The sequence below is a fragment of the Mauremys mutica genome, chromosome 6 (genome assembly GCF_020497125.1).
Source record: "Mauremys mutica isolate MM-2020 ecotype Southern chromosome 6, ASM2049712v1, whole genome shotgun sequence".
Classification (NCBI taxonomy): Eukaryota; Metazoa; Chordata; order Testudines; family Geoemydidae; genus Mauremys; species Mauremys mutica.
In genome coordinates, this window is record NC_059077.1 from 40,642,955 (window position 1) to 40,660,754 (window position 17,800).

The 17,800-nt window shown below is 39.6% G+C and overlaps 1 protein-coding gene across 2 annotated transcripts in view; it reads left to right on the top strand.

The window, feature by feature from the left end:
- Positions 1–17,800, top strand: part of MAST4 (microtubule associated serine/threonine kinase family member 4) — a 410,096-nt gene that overhangs the window by 376,650 nt on the left and 15,646 nt on the right. For both annotated transcript variants that reach the window (XM_045020986.1, XM_045020987.1), the window contains 9 exons: positions 1,272–1,480; positions 2,705–2,843; positions 4,019–4,151; positions 4,905–5,070; positions 10,022–10,123; positions 14,157–14,279; positions 14,532–14,644; positions 16,158–16,285; positions 16,423–16,652. In XM_045020986.1, coding sequence (XP_044876921.1) covers positions 1,272–1,480; positions 2,705–2,843; positions 4,019–4,151; positions 4,905–5,070; positions 10,022–10,123; positions 14,157–14,279; positions 14,532–14,644; positions 16,158–16,285; positions 16,423–16,652 — 1,343 coding nt within the window. The remainder of the gene's footprint in view (positions 1–1,271; positions 1,481–2,704; positions 2,844–4,018; positions 4,152–4,904; positions 5,071–10,021; positions 10,124–14,156; positions 14,280–14,531; positions 14,645–16,157; positions 16,286–16,422; positions 16,653–17,800) is intronic.

Consider the following 17,800-nt stretch of genomic DNA (forward strand, 5'->3'; position numbering starts at 1 on the left):
GCACAAAGGGCAGGGCTTGACTCACGGCCCAAGGTGTTTTCCACCTAATCATTATGATGTAATGTCTTTCAGCTGCCCTACCCTTGACTGGGGACTGTACTTTCAGAGACAATGGAAAGGATTAATGACAACCTTTTCAATCAAAGAAAACATTCACCAGGAATATCACAGCACAAAAGAAATGAGAAACAACTTTGGCTGTTCAGAAGGGTTTATAAATTTCTCTAGTGTGGGGCCAGAGTATTCAAAAATAGTGAGACAAAAAGTAAATGCTGAGCTGCCTTTTTTATTTAAATAGTTGAGATATAAGTGGGCCTCTGAGGGGGCACAAATTGAATTAGAAACTACATAATCTACTTCTGCCTTTTTCTCTGTCTCATCCTTTCCTTTCCACACACCCTAACTGCTATGATAATTACATACTAAAAATGCCCTGAGCAATAAATATTACAAAATAGAGGTAATGCAATGTCAGGCAAATCCTGGGATTTTTATGAAATGGAATAATTTACATCCTGTGTCCATGCTTCAATGCAGGGGTCATAGACTGTGTGGTCTGTTTCACCAAATCCTGGAAGCAACCAGGCTGCTCAGATGCTGCGTTGCTTTCACTCTGCCCCGCAAATCCCAACCGAGATGACAGGAAGCCCAGTCAGTGTTGCCCCAATGGAATTTCTACAAATCTAGGCCAAGACTTAATCCCACATTAATAGGGAAGCTAACACAGTGATCCATTTTGATGGAATCAGCCATTGCTGATCTGCCCTTGGTAGTGGTAAATGCAGATGTCAGGGACAGGGTGACGGTAACAGATGAGGCATTTCACAACTGGCAAAGAGAGAGCCATCCCACTGAGCAGCGTTTGCCCTTCCAGGCATTTCACATATGAAACCTCATGAGAAGTCCATGACTTGTTTGAAAATTCCCTGAAATGGAGGTTGAATCATAATTATGACACACACTTGCAGAATAGGCACTTGTCAGAATGATTTATACTATTGGCCGTAGCTGTTTTTTCTCTATAAATCCTTTGCAGGTGGAAATTCCCAGAATCCATTTTAGCTGAGAGCATTTGTAGGCTTTATTTAGGTTTTTTAATTGTGTGTAGTTGATATGTCAATTGAGGCTGCATCTTGATCACGAAACAAAACAGTATTTGGGAGCTCAGATTTGAAAGACTAGTTACTAATGTCTCTGTTTGGTACTATATATAAATATAAATACATCTAGTCACTGATCCCTTTTTTCTCCTGTTGTTTGGGCTGTTTCAGTGCTGTTTATTTTGTGCGACATAAAGAAACCAGACAGAGATTTGCCATGAAGAAAATTAACAAACAGAATCTCATCCTCCGAAACCAGATTCAGCAGGCCTTTGTTGAGCGTGATATCCTGACATTTGCAGAAAATCCATTCGTCGTCAGCATGTACTGCTCCTTTGAAACTAGACGCCATTTATGTATGGTCATGGAGTATGTGGAAGGTATGTGGGAAGAAAAGTGTATTTTAGCATCAAAAAAGAAAAATCAATCCACACACTATTTACATTACAAAAGCTGTCCTGTGTGTTCTCTGTACAAGTAGCTATGTAGACCTAGGATCTAAATCCGCCAATGAGATGGCTTCATTCCCAATCATTACCTTTTGGTGATTGCCTGTAAAATGCTTGTCTCGCAGCTCTAAAGAGGAGTAATGCTCTTTGAATGATTTTTGTTATTATTTATAATCATAAATGTCCTGTAATACTGGAAATTCATGTGGAAATAAAGTTAAGAAGTTTTCTTCTGCTTTTGAAATTTTCACCACTGTGAAAATGATAGTGTATCTGAAAAGAATTTACAGTAATAAGCTTGAAACATCAAAGAGACACCTTCAAGGGGACCATGACATTGAGAGGAAAGACGGTCCATAGGTTAGACTGTTAGCCTGGGTCGTGAAAGAGAGAGATCGTGTGTGATCTTGGTTGGTCTTTCTGGGTGTCAGTTCCCCATCTGTAAAATGGGTATAACAATACTTCTCTACCTTATTGTGAATAAATACATTAAAGAATAAGAGGCATGCAGATTCTATGTTGATGGGGCCATATAAATATCTTAGATAGGTAGATAGACTAAGGACTTGTCTACACTTACAGTGCAGCTGCACCACTGAAGCCCGTAGTGAAGATGCTACCTACACCAATAGGTAGTTTCTCCTGTCAGTGTAGATACTTCACCTTACTGAGAGGCAGAAGCCATGTTCCCAGGAGAAGCCCTCCTGTTGACCTAGCGCTGTCTATGCTGGGGGTTAGGTCAGTATATCTACATTTCCATACCTTTGAGTGACATAGTTATGCGGACGTAGTAGTGTAGGCCAATCCTAAGTCTTAATGATGGTATTTAAGGTAGTGAATCAAAATTTAGCAAAAAAATAAAATAAAAATTCTTTTTGAAAACACCTGAATCTCATTCAGGGTCTAGGATATCTTTATGCTGCTTCAGCACCAGTTTCTACTTCCTCTCCCTCTCAAAAAAAAAAAAAGTTGCTTGTATGAAAATATTTTGCAGAATAAACCTAAAAGACAGTATTCAAATAGTGAACATTCAGAATCCTCGTTGTGCAGTTGGTAAATATATGGAGGTCCATGTATGTCTGCATGTGCACCTCAAAGGTCTGTGCACCTCAAAATATATGATACCACCTAGAACTTTTTATTTTATATTTTCAGGTGGAGATTGCGCTACTTTAATGAAGAATATGGGTCCTTTACCTGTGGATATGGCAAGGATGTATTTTGCTGAGACTGTGCTAGCCTTGGAATATCTGCATAATTACGGAATCGTACACAGGGATTTGAAGCCAGACAAGTAAGTGTATTGTATATAACCACAAAAGAACTTTGTCTGAAAATTAGTCAGATATGAAAGGTGTAATTTTGCTCTGCAGAAAATGGATGCTTGGTTATGAATATTATCCCATACATTCAGAATTCTCAGATAATAGATTCATAATATGAGTGAGGTGGTTTAGCCGTAATTATAGATGTGTTGATTTTTACAATCCTTTAGGCAACGAGAGGCTGTAAGACTAGCATGAGAGAAATATATTTTTTCTTGAGGCTGAAATAAGGGATAATAAAGTCTGGCCAATAAGAGCAAGCTCTCTCTACATATACTTTGTACCCTATTTAATGCTGAATATGAAAAACAAAAATTGTACATACAAATTCTTATAAGGTCAGTGTTAAATGGGTAATCTTGCCCCTCTGTCACATTTCTGCAGTATTTGGGGTTATAATACTTCTTGTCTTCTATAAGTGTAAACTGCATTACAGCAGGTTGCTAAAATAAAGATGGAACCTGACATATCTTCCACTAATTTTCATTGTCACTTGTTTCAAAACACATTTGAATCCCAAATGAGTCTGAGTCAAAATACCCACCTGGTACTGTGTATCTGTTGTCTGCCAACTTAATATCTGTCAATTTCTTCTTTCCCCATCTTCTCCCCTATTTAAATGAATGGCACAGTTAATTAGAGGTAGAAAAAACTAATGCCTCTTTTTCCAAGTATCAGGGGTAGCCGTGTTAGTCTGTATCCACAAAAACAATGAGGAGTCCGGTGGCACCTTAAAGATTAAATAAATTTGTTAGTCTTTAAGGTGCCACCGGGCTCCTTGTTGTTTTTTCCTTTTAAAGTTACAGTCTATTTGTATGTCTTCCAGAATGCTTGCCATTTCTTCTTGGCAAGCCATTTTTTCTGTGCCATTTTTTTGTGGCCTTTATGTGGATCCTGTTAAGATCCTTTAACTATTAGGTGTTCAAGCAGATATAAATTATGGTTTGTTTAAATCCAATAACAACAACATTTGCATCATGCATTTGGTACCTTCCAGGATGCTGCTGTGTCTAGCCCAGTAGCTTCCTAAATTGTTTTTTAAACAGTTATGCAGTGCATTAAAGCATTATTCTGTGACTATAATAAACAAACTAGTACAATTTTGGTTTATGTTATAGTAATTGAGTGTCATTCTGATTTGCAGTTTATTAGTAACATCCATGGGACATATTAAGCTTACAGATTTTGGGCTTTCTAAGGTGGGGCTAATGAGCATGACTACAAATCTTTATGAGGGTCACATTGAGAAGGATGCTAGAGAGTTCCTTGACAAGCAGGTAAGAGATGCCTTTTTTTCATTTTTACACTAAGATTAAATAAAGCCGTATTTACCAATGGGATATGCCATAATATTATATAAGCCATTGTTATTTCTGCATTGGTATTTCAGATGTATGCATCAGAGTTACCTTTACTGGTGCACTGCAGATTGTTCCATGCTTTTTTCCCCTCCTGCATTATGGTCTATTAGTAAGATGAACGATCTAATTGTGTGCAAGTGAAATCGTGAGAGAGACGAATGGAAAACTGTTTTTATAAGGAATTCAGGAGTCTCAGCAGAGTATTTGCAGAACTCATGATGCATTGTACAATCAAGGGTGCTAAAATCCTAGCTATGGCCCATTTCCCTTTAAGCATGCCTCATTACCATTTGCCCACAATCTGTTCACTGTAAAAGTTACTTAAGGTAAAACCATCACAACTTTCACGTAAAAATAAAGATATGTTTAGATTAAATAAAACAATTGTTTTAATTGACTCTTGTGTATAAAAAAAATCTTTGAAAACTGTATTTTTCGTAAAATGCATTTTTCGCATACAATACAAACATTTAATGTAGGTTATTCTTTTTAAAATATTAACTGTACTGCAAGCTGAACAGTGTAAAACATGCCGAAAAGAAAGATTAAAATTCTCCATGTTTTTTGTAATATCTTGCTACATCATGAGAATTATTGGGGAAATTTAAGCACAATAACGAGGGTTATTAAACTTCACTTGTTTAAACATTTTCTTTTTCTCATTTTTAGGTCTGTGGCACACCTGAATATATAGCACCAGAAGTGATATTGAGGCAGGGTTATGGCAAGCCAGTGGACTGGTGGGCCATGGGCATTATCCTTTATGAATTTCTTGTTGGGTGTGTGCCATTCTTTGGAGATACACCAGAAGAGCTATTTGGACAAGTAATCAGTGGTAAATATGACCATGAAAAACTGAATTTCTTAACCTGCTGAAACCTATCACTTAATCAAAAAGATATTTAAGAATTTACTAAAAAGCTAGCATTTTTCAACTAGTTGTGCCAAAAATTTAAAAAAAAAAATGAAATCACTCATGTTACCATAATACCAGCCATCAAAATGACGGGTGAAATTTGAACGAAAAACTGACCTTGTATTATACATCAGTAATGAGTTCAGAAATGCAATAACACGATAGGTTGTGTTTCTAAGTACACTGTTTAAAAAGAAAATAACTACGGTATTAATGGTTGGACAGCCAAACACTTTGACTGTCAGTCTTTCCAGGCATTGTACCAGAGAAGAAAAGGTTAATGAGGACTGCATTTGCAGAAATGGAAAAATACCTAATGGCACAATGAAGAAATTAACAAAAATGTAATAAAACCCTAAAACAAATGTCTCACAAATAATAAATAATGAAAAAGAGAGGGAAACGAATTCAATTCACAGATTGTTAATGATTTCATTGGTGGTTGTTATAGTGTAATGTTATTTCTGTAACAGCTGTTCTTCTTTCATTTAAAATTCAATAACCTTTTAGATCTTAACCTGCAAACTGACCCTAAGTATTGTCATGCAGCTTGTGGCAAAACTAAATGATAATTAAACAGAATCTCTCACTATCCTACCTGCTGTTTCCATAAATTTCCCAAATGCATAGATGTAGATTGCCTCTGTTTTATGCCAAAAGTTCATCAAAATGACATCTCTGTTACTGAAGGTCTTCCAGTCCATTTTACAGTATACATAAAAGGTCCACTAGCTAAAAAAGGGAAAAAAATCCCATTTAGTATGTAAGGAGGTGTTCTGTTATCATAGCACTGTTCTCCATCTCTGACTTTGCAAGCCAGGCATGTTTGTAATCTTTAATGAAGTGGATTTGTGAATTGCCGGCAGTATATGACCTCTTTATACAATATCCTAGCTGTTTATGGATTTATAACCATGCTGTTTTCTGATATGATACACCAAGGCCTGAGTGGCAAGGGGAATCAACTGTTTAATTAACACAAGCAGCAAATGCTGGCTTTGTTCTCTATGCCTTACGGCTGAAATGCATATTCATGTTTTATTTTATCCAAATCAGATTTAAACTGCAGTAGAAGCTGCAGGCAGACAAACATGGAAATAGCTCATGGATTTTATTGCATTCACACACACACACACACATATATATCTTTAGGCTGCTCTCTTAGATTGTGGGGGATGGAGAGACATTTTATTATTTATAACAATTTAAAAAATGTATTTTGAAACTTTATAGTCCATGTTATATTCTTTCTTTTTATAAATTAAATTGCCACATTTTAAATCTGAGGCCCTGGTCCAGTTGATACATAAGCTTGTGATTAACTTTGTGTTTGACTACAACCAATGACCTTATATGAATGATTCATGGAAGCATTTGTAACCTCAGCCCTTTTTTTCATTTTATTTTTTTTAGATTCAGATTTTGACTTTTTTTTTTACCTGTATCAGATTTTTCCTTTCTGTTTAATTGTAATTATTTTATTGAAGTCATTCTTATTGCCAAATCATATGTATTGCTAAATCTTATTGCCATCATACTCCTTTCTGCAGTGAAAATAGCCAGGTCCACATGCATTGCACAGCCATGGAACTGGCTGTAGAATCGAACCCTTGCCCACAGTTTTGTTCTCCAGGCTCCATCGGTGAAGTCTTGACCCCACTGGAGTTAATGGGAAAGCTGCCATGAACTTCAGTGCTGCCACAGTTTCACCTTAAGTGTATGTTATTGTCTACACACCTGCTGAGAGGTGTAATGCCCACACAGACAGACGTTCACGCTAGCCCTCTTCAGGCTAGCACCTAAAAATAGCACTGTGACACTGGGGGCTTGGGCTTAGCTGCCTGAGTAAGTACCCAGGGGGGTTGGGCAGGACTGTACTCGCTCAGCTAGTCTGAGTTGCTGCCTACACCGCTGCAGCCACACTGCTATTTTTAGCGCACACAAAGTTAGCGCATGTATGTCTACCTGCACTGGGAATCCAACCTTTCGGCTGCTGTGTACACATTATCCTTAGAGCAGAGCTTGCTAAACTTTTTTTGTCAAGCTCTCCACTTCAGAGATTCATGTCCTGTGCACAGGGGCGGCTCTACCTTTTTGGCCGCCCCAAGCAGTCATGCGCGGGAGGCGCCCCGGGCATGACTGCAGAGGGTCCGCTGGTCGCGCGGCTCGGCTGGACCTCCCGCAGCTGCGTGCGGTTCGCTGGTCCGGCAGTTCCGCTTGAGAGCCGCGGGACCAGCGAACCGTCCGCAGTCATGCCCGCGGGAGGTCCACTGGAGCCGCGGGACGAGCGCCCCCTCCGCAGTCATGCCTGCGGCAGGTCCGGTCATCCCGGGACTGCGGTGGACCTCCCGCAGGCATGACTGCGGCAGGTCCGCCGGCCCAGCTTGCCGCCCCCCCGGGAAAGGGCCGCCCCACGCGCGTGCTTGCCGCACTGGGGTCTGGAGCCGGCCCTGCCTGTGCATGCCGCCTGTACCTGCGGGGAGAGGGATGGCCGGTACCCACGGGAGAGGCAAGGGGTACTCATCATATGGAAGCTGAAGAAGCCGCCTGCTCTCTTCACAGTTGGGCAGTCTCGGCTGCCTTCTATGCAGCAAGTGAATGGGTTCACTCTGAAGGGCCGAGCTCAGAAAGGGAGCTGAAGGCTGCACCTCACTGGCTGTTTGCCAGGCAGAACTCCCTCTTGACCCCAGCCATTCAGCATGGCCCCGGCTCTGTCCGGCAGGGGAAGTGAATGGGGCTCTGTGCTCTGGGACTACAGAGTAGGGGCTCTGTTCAGCAGGGGGGTCAGTATTTCCGGGGTGCAGCCTTCTGCTCCTCGCTCACAGAATCCCTGCCAGCATCCCCATCAGAGGAGTGTAACTGCAGGAATGGGAAGTGAGACAGGCAGAAAGCCTGGTTCTGGCAGCCGAGACCTCCCACAAAGAGCACTGTCCACTACTCCTGCTAGCTAGAGCCCCCTCCTGAGCATGGCCCTTACTAATTAATTTGAGTTAGTTAAGATCCTTGTAACTGGTGAGCTAGACACTCCATGATCATTTGTGGTTTACCCTTGGCTGTGTCCTGAAACAAATGTTTCGGCATGTCAGGTTACCAAAGTTCTGGTTAGCTCCAGAAAATTGACAGTTAATGCCAATTACAGTAGAAGCAAAATCTCTAGCTAAGCATTCATTTAAAAAAAAAAGTCTTTTAGTCCGTATGGATGTGGGAAAACCCCTTAAGAACATGAACCAAATGTTAACCTATGTAGTATTTTCTGCATGAGTCTGCAGAAAGCCTGAAAGAACAGATATGACTCCCCCCACCCCATCCTCGATATCTTGTATACCTCTGAAAGGTAAACATGGTAATTTAAATGTCATCTTTGTTAATTATTTAATTGTTGGTCATTTTAATAGAAAAATCCACTTTTTTATTGTGTTAATGCAAAATCCCAAACTGCCATCCATGTCTCCCCAGGTACCTAAAGTCCCAGTTGTCCCCTATCCAGCTGCTAACATCTCTAGCTTCTCTCTGACAGCTTGTACAATGAGTCTACATGTAGATTAAAATAAATTGAATGTAATACGAAAATGGGCCCTCATTGCCGTTGTATCTGAGCACCTCAGAGTCTTTAACATATTAATCCTCACAGTGCCCCTGTGAGATAGGGAAGTACTGTTTTCTCATTTTACAGAGACGCTAAGTGACTTCCCTAAGGTCACACAGGAAGCCTATGGCAGAGCAGGCCCCTTGAACCCAGGTCTCCCATATCCTAGGCTAATGCGCTAACCACTGGACCATCCTTCCTCCTTATGGGTTTGGTGTTCATTTTCATATTGAAGTCATTGCAGATTCCCATGTTTTAATTTAAAGGAAGGTTGGGCAGAATCTCCAGTCTGCCGTGACCAGGGTGCTGCAGAATCCAGGAGCCTTGCCACAGAAATTAAGTCCATCTTGTCATGAAGTAGAGAAGACCTTAGTGATAGTCAGGGTTAACTGAAGTATGTTGATGGCTTTTTTTCTCTTAAGTAGAAGAGACATAGGAAAAAACTACCACGTGGCTTGTAGCTCTCTAAACCGTAGGCACCGACTCTGTGGCTGGAGCACCCATGGAAAAAAATTAGCACCCACCAGCAGCCAAGCTTCCCTTCCTCCCCTCCCACCCCTGTCCATCGGCAGTCCCTGCTGATCAACTCCTCTTCCCTCCCCCTGGCTGTTCTGCAGTGTACAGGAGGCATTGGGAGGGAGAGGAGCGGGGATGGGGAGTGCTCGGGGGAAGGGGTGGAAAGAGGTGGGGTGGGATTTGGGGGAAGAGGTGGAGTTTGGGGCGCAGCCTGGGGCTGATCAGGGGGTCGAGCACCCCCAGGGAAAATTAGAAGCCGGCACCTGTGCTCCAAACCATAAGGGCCGATCATACAGCCTTTACTCATGTGAGTAATGACTTCAGTCATGATTAGCATGAGTGAGGATTACAGATGTGAGCAATGATTGCAAGATTAGGCCAGATGTGTCCATCTTATCAGCAGTTGCCAAGGAACAGAACTGGAATTTAAACCCTAACAATCTTTCAATGGAAGAACAGCATAGCAGTGCTGAGCACAAATATTTTGTAAACACAAAAATCACTTCTGCCTCTTGTTATTAAGAGCTGTTTAAATCACACTTTGTTGCAAATAATATGAATGATGATTAAATATCTAGCTTTGAAGAATAGGTGCAGATTGTGTTATGTTTGAAAGCAATTAACATGTAACATAAAACAATTTGACTAATATGCTGTGTAGGAAAGGTCTGTTTCATTTTGACTAAGCTGACCAGCAGATACCTAGCATCCTTTATGGTAGTGGAACGGGACTAAAATAAATTCACGAACATCTTTCTTTCATACTAGATGAGATCAACTGGCCTGAAAAGGATGAAGCCCCACCTCCAGATACCCAGGATCTGATTACTCTACTGCTCAGACAAAACCCTATGGAGAGACTGGGAACAGGTTAGGGGACAGGATTTTAAATTTTGCTCATGTGCTAGAAATAGCATCTATGTTGAAGATGTTGAGGCTTTTGTTTGCTTTTTTGTTTTGCCCAGGAAACATCTGTGCATGTGTACAACATGATGCCAACTCATTAGCGCAAGAGTGTGTTTTGTTGGTTTCTCTTTTGCTGATTCAGAGCAGTAATACTGTAGAGGGACATATATGAGTGCAGTTGTCATCTGATGCAGTTCTTATACCGTTGTTCTCCTCTCCTCTTATTCTGTTTCAATAAATAAAAGATAAAGTTCTCTTGAAAACAATCTATCTAGTTCATGGAATTGTTAACCTCGTGAAAATGCAGACTGTTAAATAACTTAGTTGCAGAAATAGAGAGCGGTGAATCAACTTACAAGGGCTACTTTGTGTGCCACAAATACCATGACCTGGCCAATGAGCCCCCACCGGCTTCAGAGCATATGATTGCTACTTGAACTAATTACTCAAAAATGACTGCCTGAGATTGCATCATGAACTGTCTTATTACTCTTATTCAGTGCTACTACCTTACTATGAAAAATAAGAAAATGAAAAGCATGAGAAGTTAAGGAAATAAATGGAGAGCAGTGGTGAATTCTCCATCACTGACCATTTTAAAATCAAGATGGGATATTTTTCTAAAAGATCTGCTCTAGGAATTATTTTGGGGAAGTTTTATGGCTGTACAGGAGGTCAGACTAGATGATCACAATGATCCCATCTTGTCTTAGAATCTATGAAGATAAGCTGCTGCCTACTGTGCTGTGGGCGTTCTGTCTCTAATCAGTGCCACTCCCAAGCCAATCTAGGTAAAGAGACTGATATCTGAAGTCAACTGCAGATAGACCTGCATAGACCCATAATGCAGCAGTCAATATTAAAATCTGAGTGTGTTTGTTAGCTCACCTACAGATGGACTTATTTTGGGAATTGTAAGTTTGGGGGAGTCATAAAATTATTGCAGCGGTTGGGTCCATTGTCCAGAGTTTTAAAATGTTCAGTGATGTGCATTTTTACAGAGATAATTTTAAAATATGGACTGTCATTGTCAATTGAATGGTAAGGACAATATTCTGACTGGCCCTGACACAGCCAGGCGGGGTGACCCATCTGCAGTGCCTTTGTGGCCACATTACAGTTCCCCAGACCTTGGGCGGTGGTGTGGAGAGAGGTGAAGTGGGAGCAGGAAGAGAGGCCGCATGCCAATAGCTTCAAATAGGTGGGCAGGGAGTGGGCAGAACTTTGGTTCCAACTCTCCCCCCGACCCTTGCCCACCTCTAACGCACTTGTTAGCATACGGTATGCAACATCCAGGAGAGAGTTATATCAAATTACTCTCTTCTCTCCTCCATATCACACGGAGCAAGGTGATAATCACAGTTCCTTCGCATGGCTTCTCCTGAGGCAGCACAGCTTTGTACCACCCCATACATAGGGCATTGCTGTAAGCAAATGTCTGAAGAGCCAGAACTAGCTCAGCACTTGGTGGAAGGTTTTTTTAATATATTAATTGTAGGCCCCGTCACTTTATCGCCTGATCCTTCATAATACATGTAGTGTTTGTGCCAAAGCTGCTAGTCTATGAGTGAGAGACTGAGCATTAGAAGAGTCTGTCCCCTCCCCCAACACCCGCGCACACCCCCACACACACACTCTCATGCAGTAATGGTCAGTGCCTCCGAATGTAACATCTGCTCAATTTATTTACTAGTTTATTTCTTCAACTGTTCTTGGTCTCTTAAGAGTTGAGAATCTGAAAAGGGGAATCCTGCAGCCACTTTGAAGCTCAGAGGGGTATTAAAAAAACTAAAGCAAAGCTTTTAAAGTGTCAAAAGCAGCTCACAAAAACAGCGGCTGCAATGTGATGGGTCCCATAGGGGCACTGGAAAATACTGCTCTGCCACACATTTCAAATGACAGCCTTGTGTATATAATACATATTTAGCTGACTGAATAATGCTCCATGAAAATATATAATTGCATATTTACTCAGGAGACTGGAGTGGCTTGGTCAGATTGTAAGGAAATGAATAGATTTTTCTGAAACACTTCCATAAAAGAAGGAAAAATAACAGAAATATAAGAGGAACATTGTATTAATACTAAAATGTGGCACAAAATAATCACATAGTTTCAAGATCAGTGTTGGAGTTAAATCATTGTATTCTTGCCATTGCAATTAAAAAAAAAAAAGATTCTACTGTTGCATTTTCCTTTTTGGACTATCAGGACTAGTTTTTCCATTAGACCTGTTTTGTTTCTAAAATAAGTAAAATAATAAATTTTTTAAACTTTCCATGAAACAGTGTTTTGGGCTAAACTCCCTCTTTAGAAACCAGATCGAGAATCCAAATGACTACTCTCTTTAAAAATAGACAGACGCCCTTACTTAACAACTCAACCAAGCACTGTACACTTCCTGCAGACCCTTTTTTTCCACAGTCAGCGTGCTAGATCCTGTTTAGAGAGCCCTATCTCATGCCAAAAACACTGGAAGGAGGGGAATCTTTTGAAGCCCCAGTATATTCGAAAAAAGACAAGTTCAAGAAAAACTTTTTAAAAACTGCTTCTCCTAATTTTTTTTTCTGTCAGTAAGAACAAGCCATAATTTGTTTAAAATGCCTGTTGAAGGCCACTCTTGAGCCTAGAAGCATGTGTAGGTAAATACCGTATGCTAGATTTGTTAGCTTTTGTAAACTTTCTTGGTATGATAGATGATTTTAAATGAGACAAAGGTAACCAACATAGTAAAGTAACCTGTGTTGTCCAAATTCTACAGATATAACATTTCCCAGTATTAGTACCCCTCTTTTCAATTACTTTAAAAAGAATAGTGTCTGTTATTTTCTTAGGAAGGTATTCTAGGTTGCAAGAATATTACATTTTGCCATAATATTACAGTACAGCAATATCAGGATTTGTGTTGTATAATATACAGCATAATACTGCGAATCCAACAAATGTGTCAGGATTTTGCTTGGTTTTAACAGCATTGCATGCATTAATGCTGGTGAGCCTGTAAATGATACTTTCATTGTTCCCTAAGGTTTCACTATTTCCACATCATACTGCTCAAATTTTCAACAAAATCATAAACCAAAAAAGTTTACAGACTATACCAAATTGTAATAAACGATGAACTGAAAAAAGAAAAGTTGCTCACAAATTCCTGGTTATTTTTCAATTGTGTTTCAGATTGCGTTTTTTAATTTGATGTGTTTGTTTCAAAATTGATAAAGTGATTGATTCTTCTGATGCTCTAACTGGTTGCAGCACTTCTGATAGTTACCCTTTCTTGTAAAGTAGGTTGTGTAAGAGCTTTCTGTCACTTTTCCATTTACCGGTAGTTTTCAAAATCATTTTTATGTTATGGTGGTCAGTAGGTTACCATGAGAAAAGGCACAAACTCCAAATAATCTATGGCGGTTTGATGGCTGTTTTTGATCAGAAATAGATTAATTTATTTAAATATTTTAAGCACTTTATAATAAGTGCAGATTGATCCATAGAAAGTTAAATTATAGCGATAATCCAATGAAACTGCATATTACCATCCCATAAATATCAAACTGAATTCTTAATAATGAACCTTGTTAAAATAAATGGATCCTAAAATCAAAACAATCCTCTACTTGTTCCAAAGTGCTGCTAAATACACTTTTGTATTGAAGAGATTTGTATCTTGGTTAACAACACTGAGTCTCAGGTTTCAGCCTAATATGTATTTGATATATAGTAATTAAACGCCTAAAAACAAGTTTTTGATGGAAATGCTCACAGCACAATAGCAATGCCAACAGAATAGCACAAATATCTCACTGAACACAAAGATGCTGAAGAAATATATTTATCCATGATTATGCAGCTAGTTGGCTAGACTTCGACTGCCAGTCTGAAATGGTGATTGTACCTCTTCATGCTAATTAGCATGTTCTTTTACCAAGGATTTAGTTCCGAATTAACTGAAGTATTTTTGTTTAGAAATCACCCACATGTTTTTCTCTGGCTCCCCCAGGTGGTGCATATGAAGTAAAGCAGCATCAGTTCTTTCGTAGCTTAGACTGGAATAGTTTGCTGAGACAGAAAGCAGAATTCATTCCACAGCTGGAATCTGAGGATGACACGAGTTATTTTGACAGTATGTATTGTACAAAAATATGTTTGAATATTTTGGGAATTTACGTAATGATTGTCTTTGATTTTTACTTTTCCTCAGCATGAGTTTAAAATCCTGTTTGTTAGAACCAGTGGAAGCTGCAGCATCTGACTGCCAGTCTGACATTTCAGGAAAACTTTATTTTTAAAAATAAATTACCTTTTTAATTAACATTAAGCCTGGGAGTCTGATGCTTCATGGGAAATTTAAATCATTTTTTCCCCTTGTTTGTAGCTCGTTCTGAGAAATACCACCATATGGAAACCGAAGAAGAGGATGACACAAATGATGAAGACTTTAATCTGGAAATAAGGCAGTTTTCCTCATGTTCACATAGATTTTCAAAAGTAAGTAAAGTATTTGTATATGTTTGTTTACATACACACTCAGTGACTTTTGTGGGGTTTGAAAAGGGCCAGCAGTATGTGTATGTGGTACGTTATTCCCCTATTGAATAATCCTGTGGAATTTAATAGGGATGAAACCAGTAGGGTTCAAATCAAAATTTAATACGACATCTGTGAAAACATTAAACTTTAGAGACTGTAATAGGAAGTGGTATCCAATGATTGATTGGGACTGGATAGCACATCTTGTTCCACAATTTTTGTTTTGTGAGTTATATAGATTTTTGTGGCACATTTTGGATGGCCTGAAAAGGGGGCAAACTTGGGAATTCAAAGAGGAGATGGGAGTAGTCAAATGAAAGATAATTAGGACGTGGACAAAAGTTAGCAGCTGGAAAGCAGACAGACTTTGGAGATTTTTTGCAAGAAAAAACAGCAGGCGATAAATGGTTAGAGAATCGAATGTCATTATATAATGGGCTTTTTATCCTAAATGGTAGTCAGCATTAAGTTTCAAAAGCTTTCATTAATAGACATTTACTGGGCACCTTCTTCAGATACTGGTGTTTTTTCCCCAAATATATTTAATTAAAATCCAAAGCCAATGAAGGAAAGGAAAGCTTACATTTCTAATCCATTCATCCTGGTTTATATTTTCATAAATGTACACACCATAATACCACTCCCCTATACTACAGAGACCATGCTAGACTGGAGGAGTGGGGCCGGTAGTCTCATTGCAGCTCTTGCTCTCCTGGTATGTGAACTCTGTCCTGACTTAGCAGCATGAACCCAATTCAAAGAGAGAGGAATGATTCAGAGTTCTTAATCTCCTCTTTAGAGGTGGTTTTTTATCCTTTTGTAAGGAGTGAACCTACAAGAGTAGCTTGATATCTTAAAACTTGCCAGTATGTCATTGTTTGTATCTCTAGCTGTGGCTTAGAGTCTGTAGAACGCACAGCTAACAGTCTCTGTATGCAGTTTGTCAGTTGAACAACTGACTTTTTATGATCAGAATTTATTTTTTCTGAATCTTTTAGCCAAGTAATTTATTCTCATCTTCGCAGTCGATTCCAATTCATTTTTCTGCTTCCCACCCCAGATTGGTGGCCATTAAATCGCTAGCTTGGGTGGTTGTTCTTTTTGATTGACTTTCTAGTTAAGAAGTCATCTAAGAATGTGCATTGATCCTATGACCTAAAAGCCCAAGAGCATTTATGGATTTTGTTTGCAAACTTGGAGTTCACACAGCGAAGTGGTGAGAGAAAGCTGATGGATTCATAACTAAAAGATGTTATTCATGACCCTGTGGCTGAGGAACCAAGAAAATAAAATTGAAAAGCATTTCAAGAACACAAACTCCTAGAATTTAAACCTAAACCATCTCAGTCCTTTTAAACTCTAGGACACTGCATAAGCATTTAGTGCATCAAGAGCCCTGCATTAGATGTGTTTTCCTGAAAATCTCTTCGTATCAAATGTGTGTTAATGATACAATTTTTTTCTGTAATAGGTTTTTAGTAGCATAGATCGAATAACTCGGAATCAAGGTGAAGAAAAGGAAGATACAGGAGACAAAACAAAAAATGTGACGTTGCCATCTGTGGAATCTTTAAGCTGGAGTTCAGAATATTCTGAACTGTAAGTAGAAACAACTGTCAAAGAGAGTTCAAATTCAGGTTAACAACCATTAGTGTTTGCTTTGTAGCCACTATGATTGGCCTTCACTTAAAAAGTATCATTAAACACGATTTGTGTAAATGCTGTTTTAAATTCAGGCAACAGCTATCTACATCCAACTCCTCTGATACTGAAAGTACCAGGCTGCGGCACAGTTCAGGTTTGCTTCCAAAATTAGCCATATCATCTGAGGGGGATCAAGATGAAACCACCTGCTCAGGAGGATCCCGGGAGGAGCAAGAAAAGGCTGCTTTAAATGAGGAGGCTGCTCAAGATGAGCCTGAGGTCACCACTCCAGCAAGTACCATCAGCAGCTCAACACTATCAGGTAAGGATCTTAACTTATTATACTGCAGGGGACAGAGAAGGCTAGTAGATCCCCTCCCACCCATCTACCCCTTTAACTACTTTAACTAACTTATCTCCCTCCTTCTATTTGTCACCAAAATCCTTGAGTGTACTGTATATTCCTGCTGCTGAGACTTCTCCGCCTCTCCCTTAGCTCACTGCTTGAGTCTCTCCAATCTGGTGTCCTCCTTCTACATGCAGTTAAACTATCCACAACAAATTCACAAATTACTACGACTACTTAACTGCTGAAAATCTGTTTTTCCTCCATATATTTCTCTTTAGCTGCTTCAGCTCTGTTCTGCTCAGGTTTTCTTACTTTGTATGAACTTTCCTTTACTAACTCCTTTTCCTTGTAAAGCAGGTTCAGGAGTTCTAGATCATAGAAGTTAAAAGTGTGTGTGTGGCGGGGGGAGGCAATATACAGACCAGTACTAGGCATAATTCAAGCTGTTTGCTTGGGTTTTTTTGGTAACTTAAAGATATGCAAATGTCAGTTAAATTAGAGAATATGTTTTTATTTGCTCTACAAAGTGCCAGCAGCAGGGATGTTCTTTGATCTGTGAAATTGATGGGTTCTTATCCGCTTAAATAAAATGGCTGAGCTTTTCTGTGTGCCCATCCTGTAAGGTCACAGAACTCTCCTGCATCCATCACTGTACATTTCAACAGGTCCTTTACAGGTAGATCAACTGGTGTAAGGTTTTTCTCCATTTTTATTATTTTAAGTGGTGTTCTCCTCCCTCCACAATCAGTATTGTCTGAGATGGTATCATTTTATTATAAATAACAAAGTACATCATTGCGCTTCTGAGTCTTAAATTACCAATTATCATACTCCCCATACTTATGTTTGTGGTACTGGGCATAGCAATCACCCCCCACCCCGCCCCAAACACCCAAAACTTAGAAAGGGAATCCTCCTTGGTACTTCAATGCTTTCACAAGAGGTGTTTTCTTTTATTGTTAGAAGAGCTGATAGGGCTGGATGCTGCAGTAAACCCACACTCAAATCTCCCATAGACCTTAGTGGGAGTTCTACATACAGAATAAGTGCACATTAAGTCCTAGAAGGTGTGTGTCGCCTGTCTGTGCTACCAACATGCTGAAGATTTTATTTACATTTTA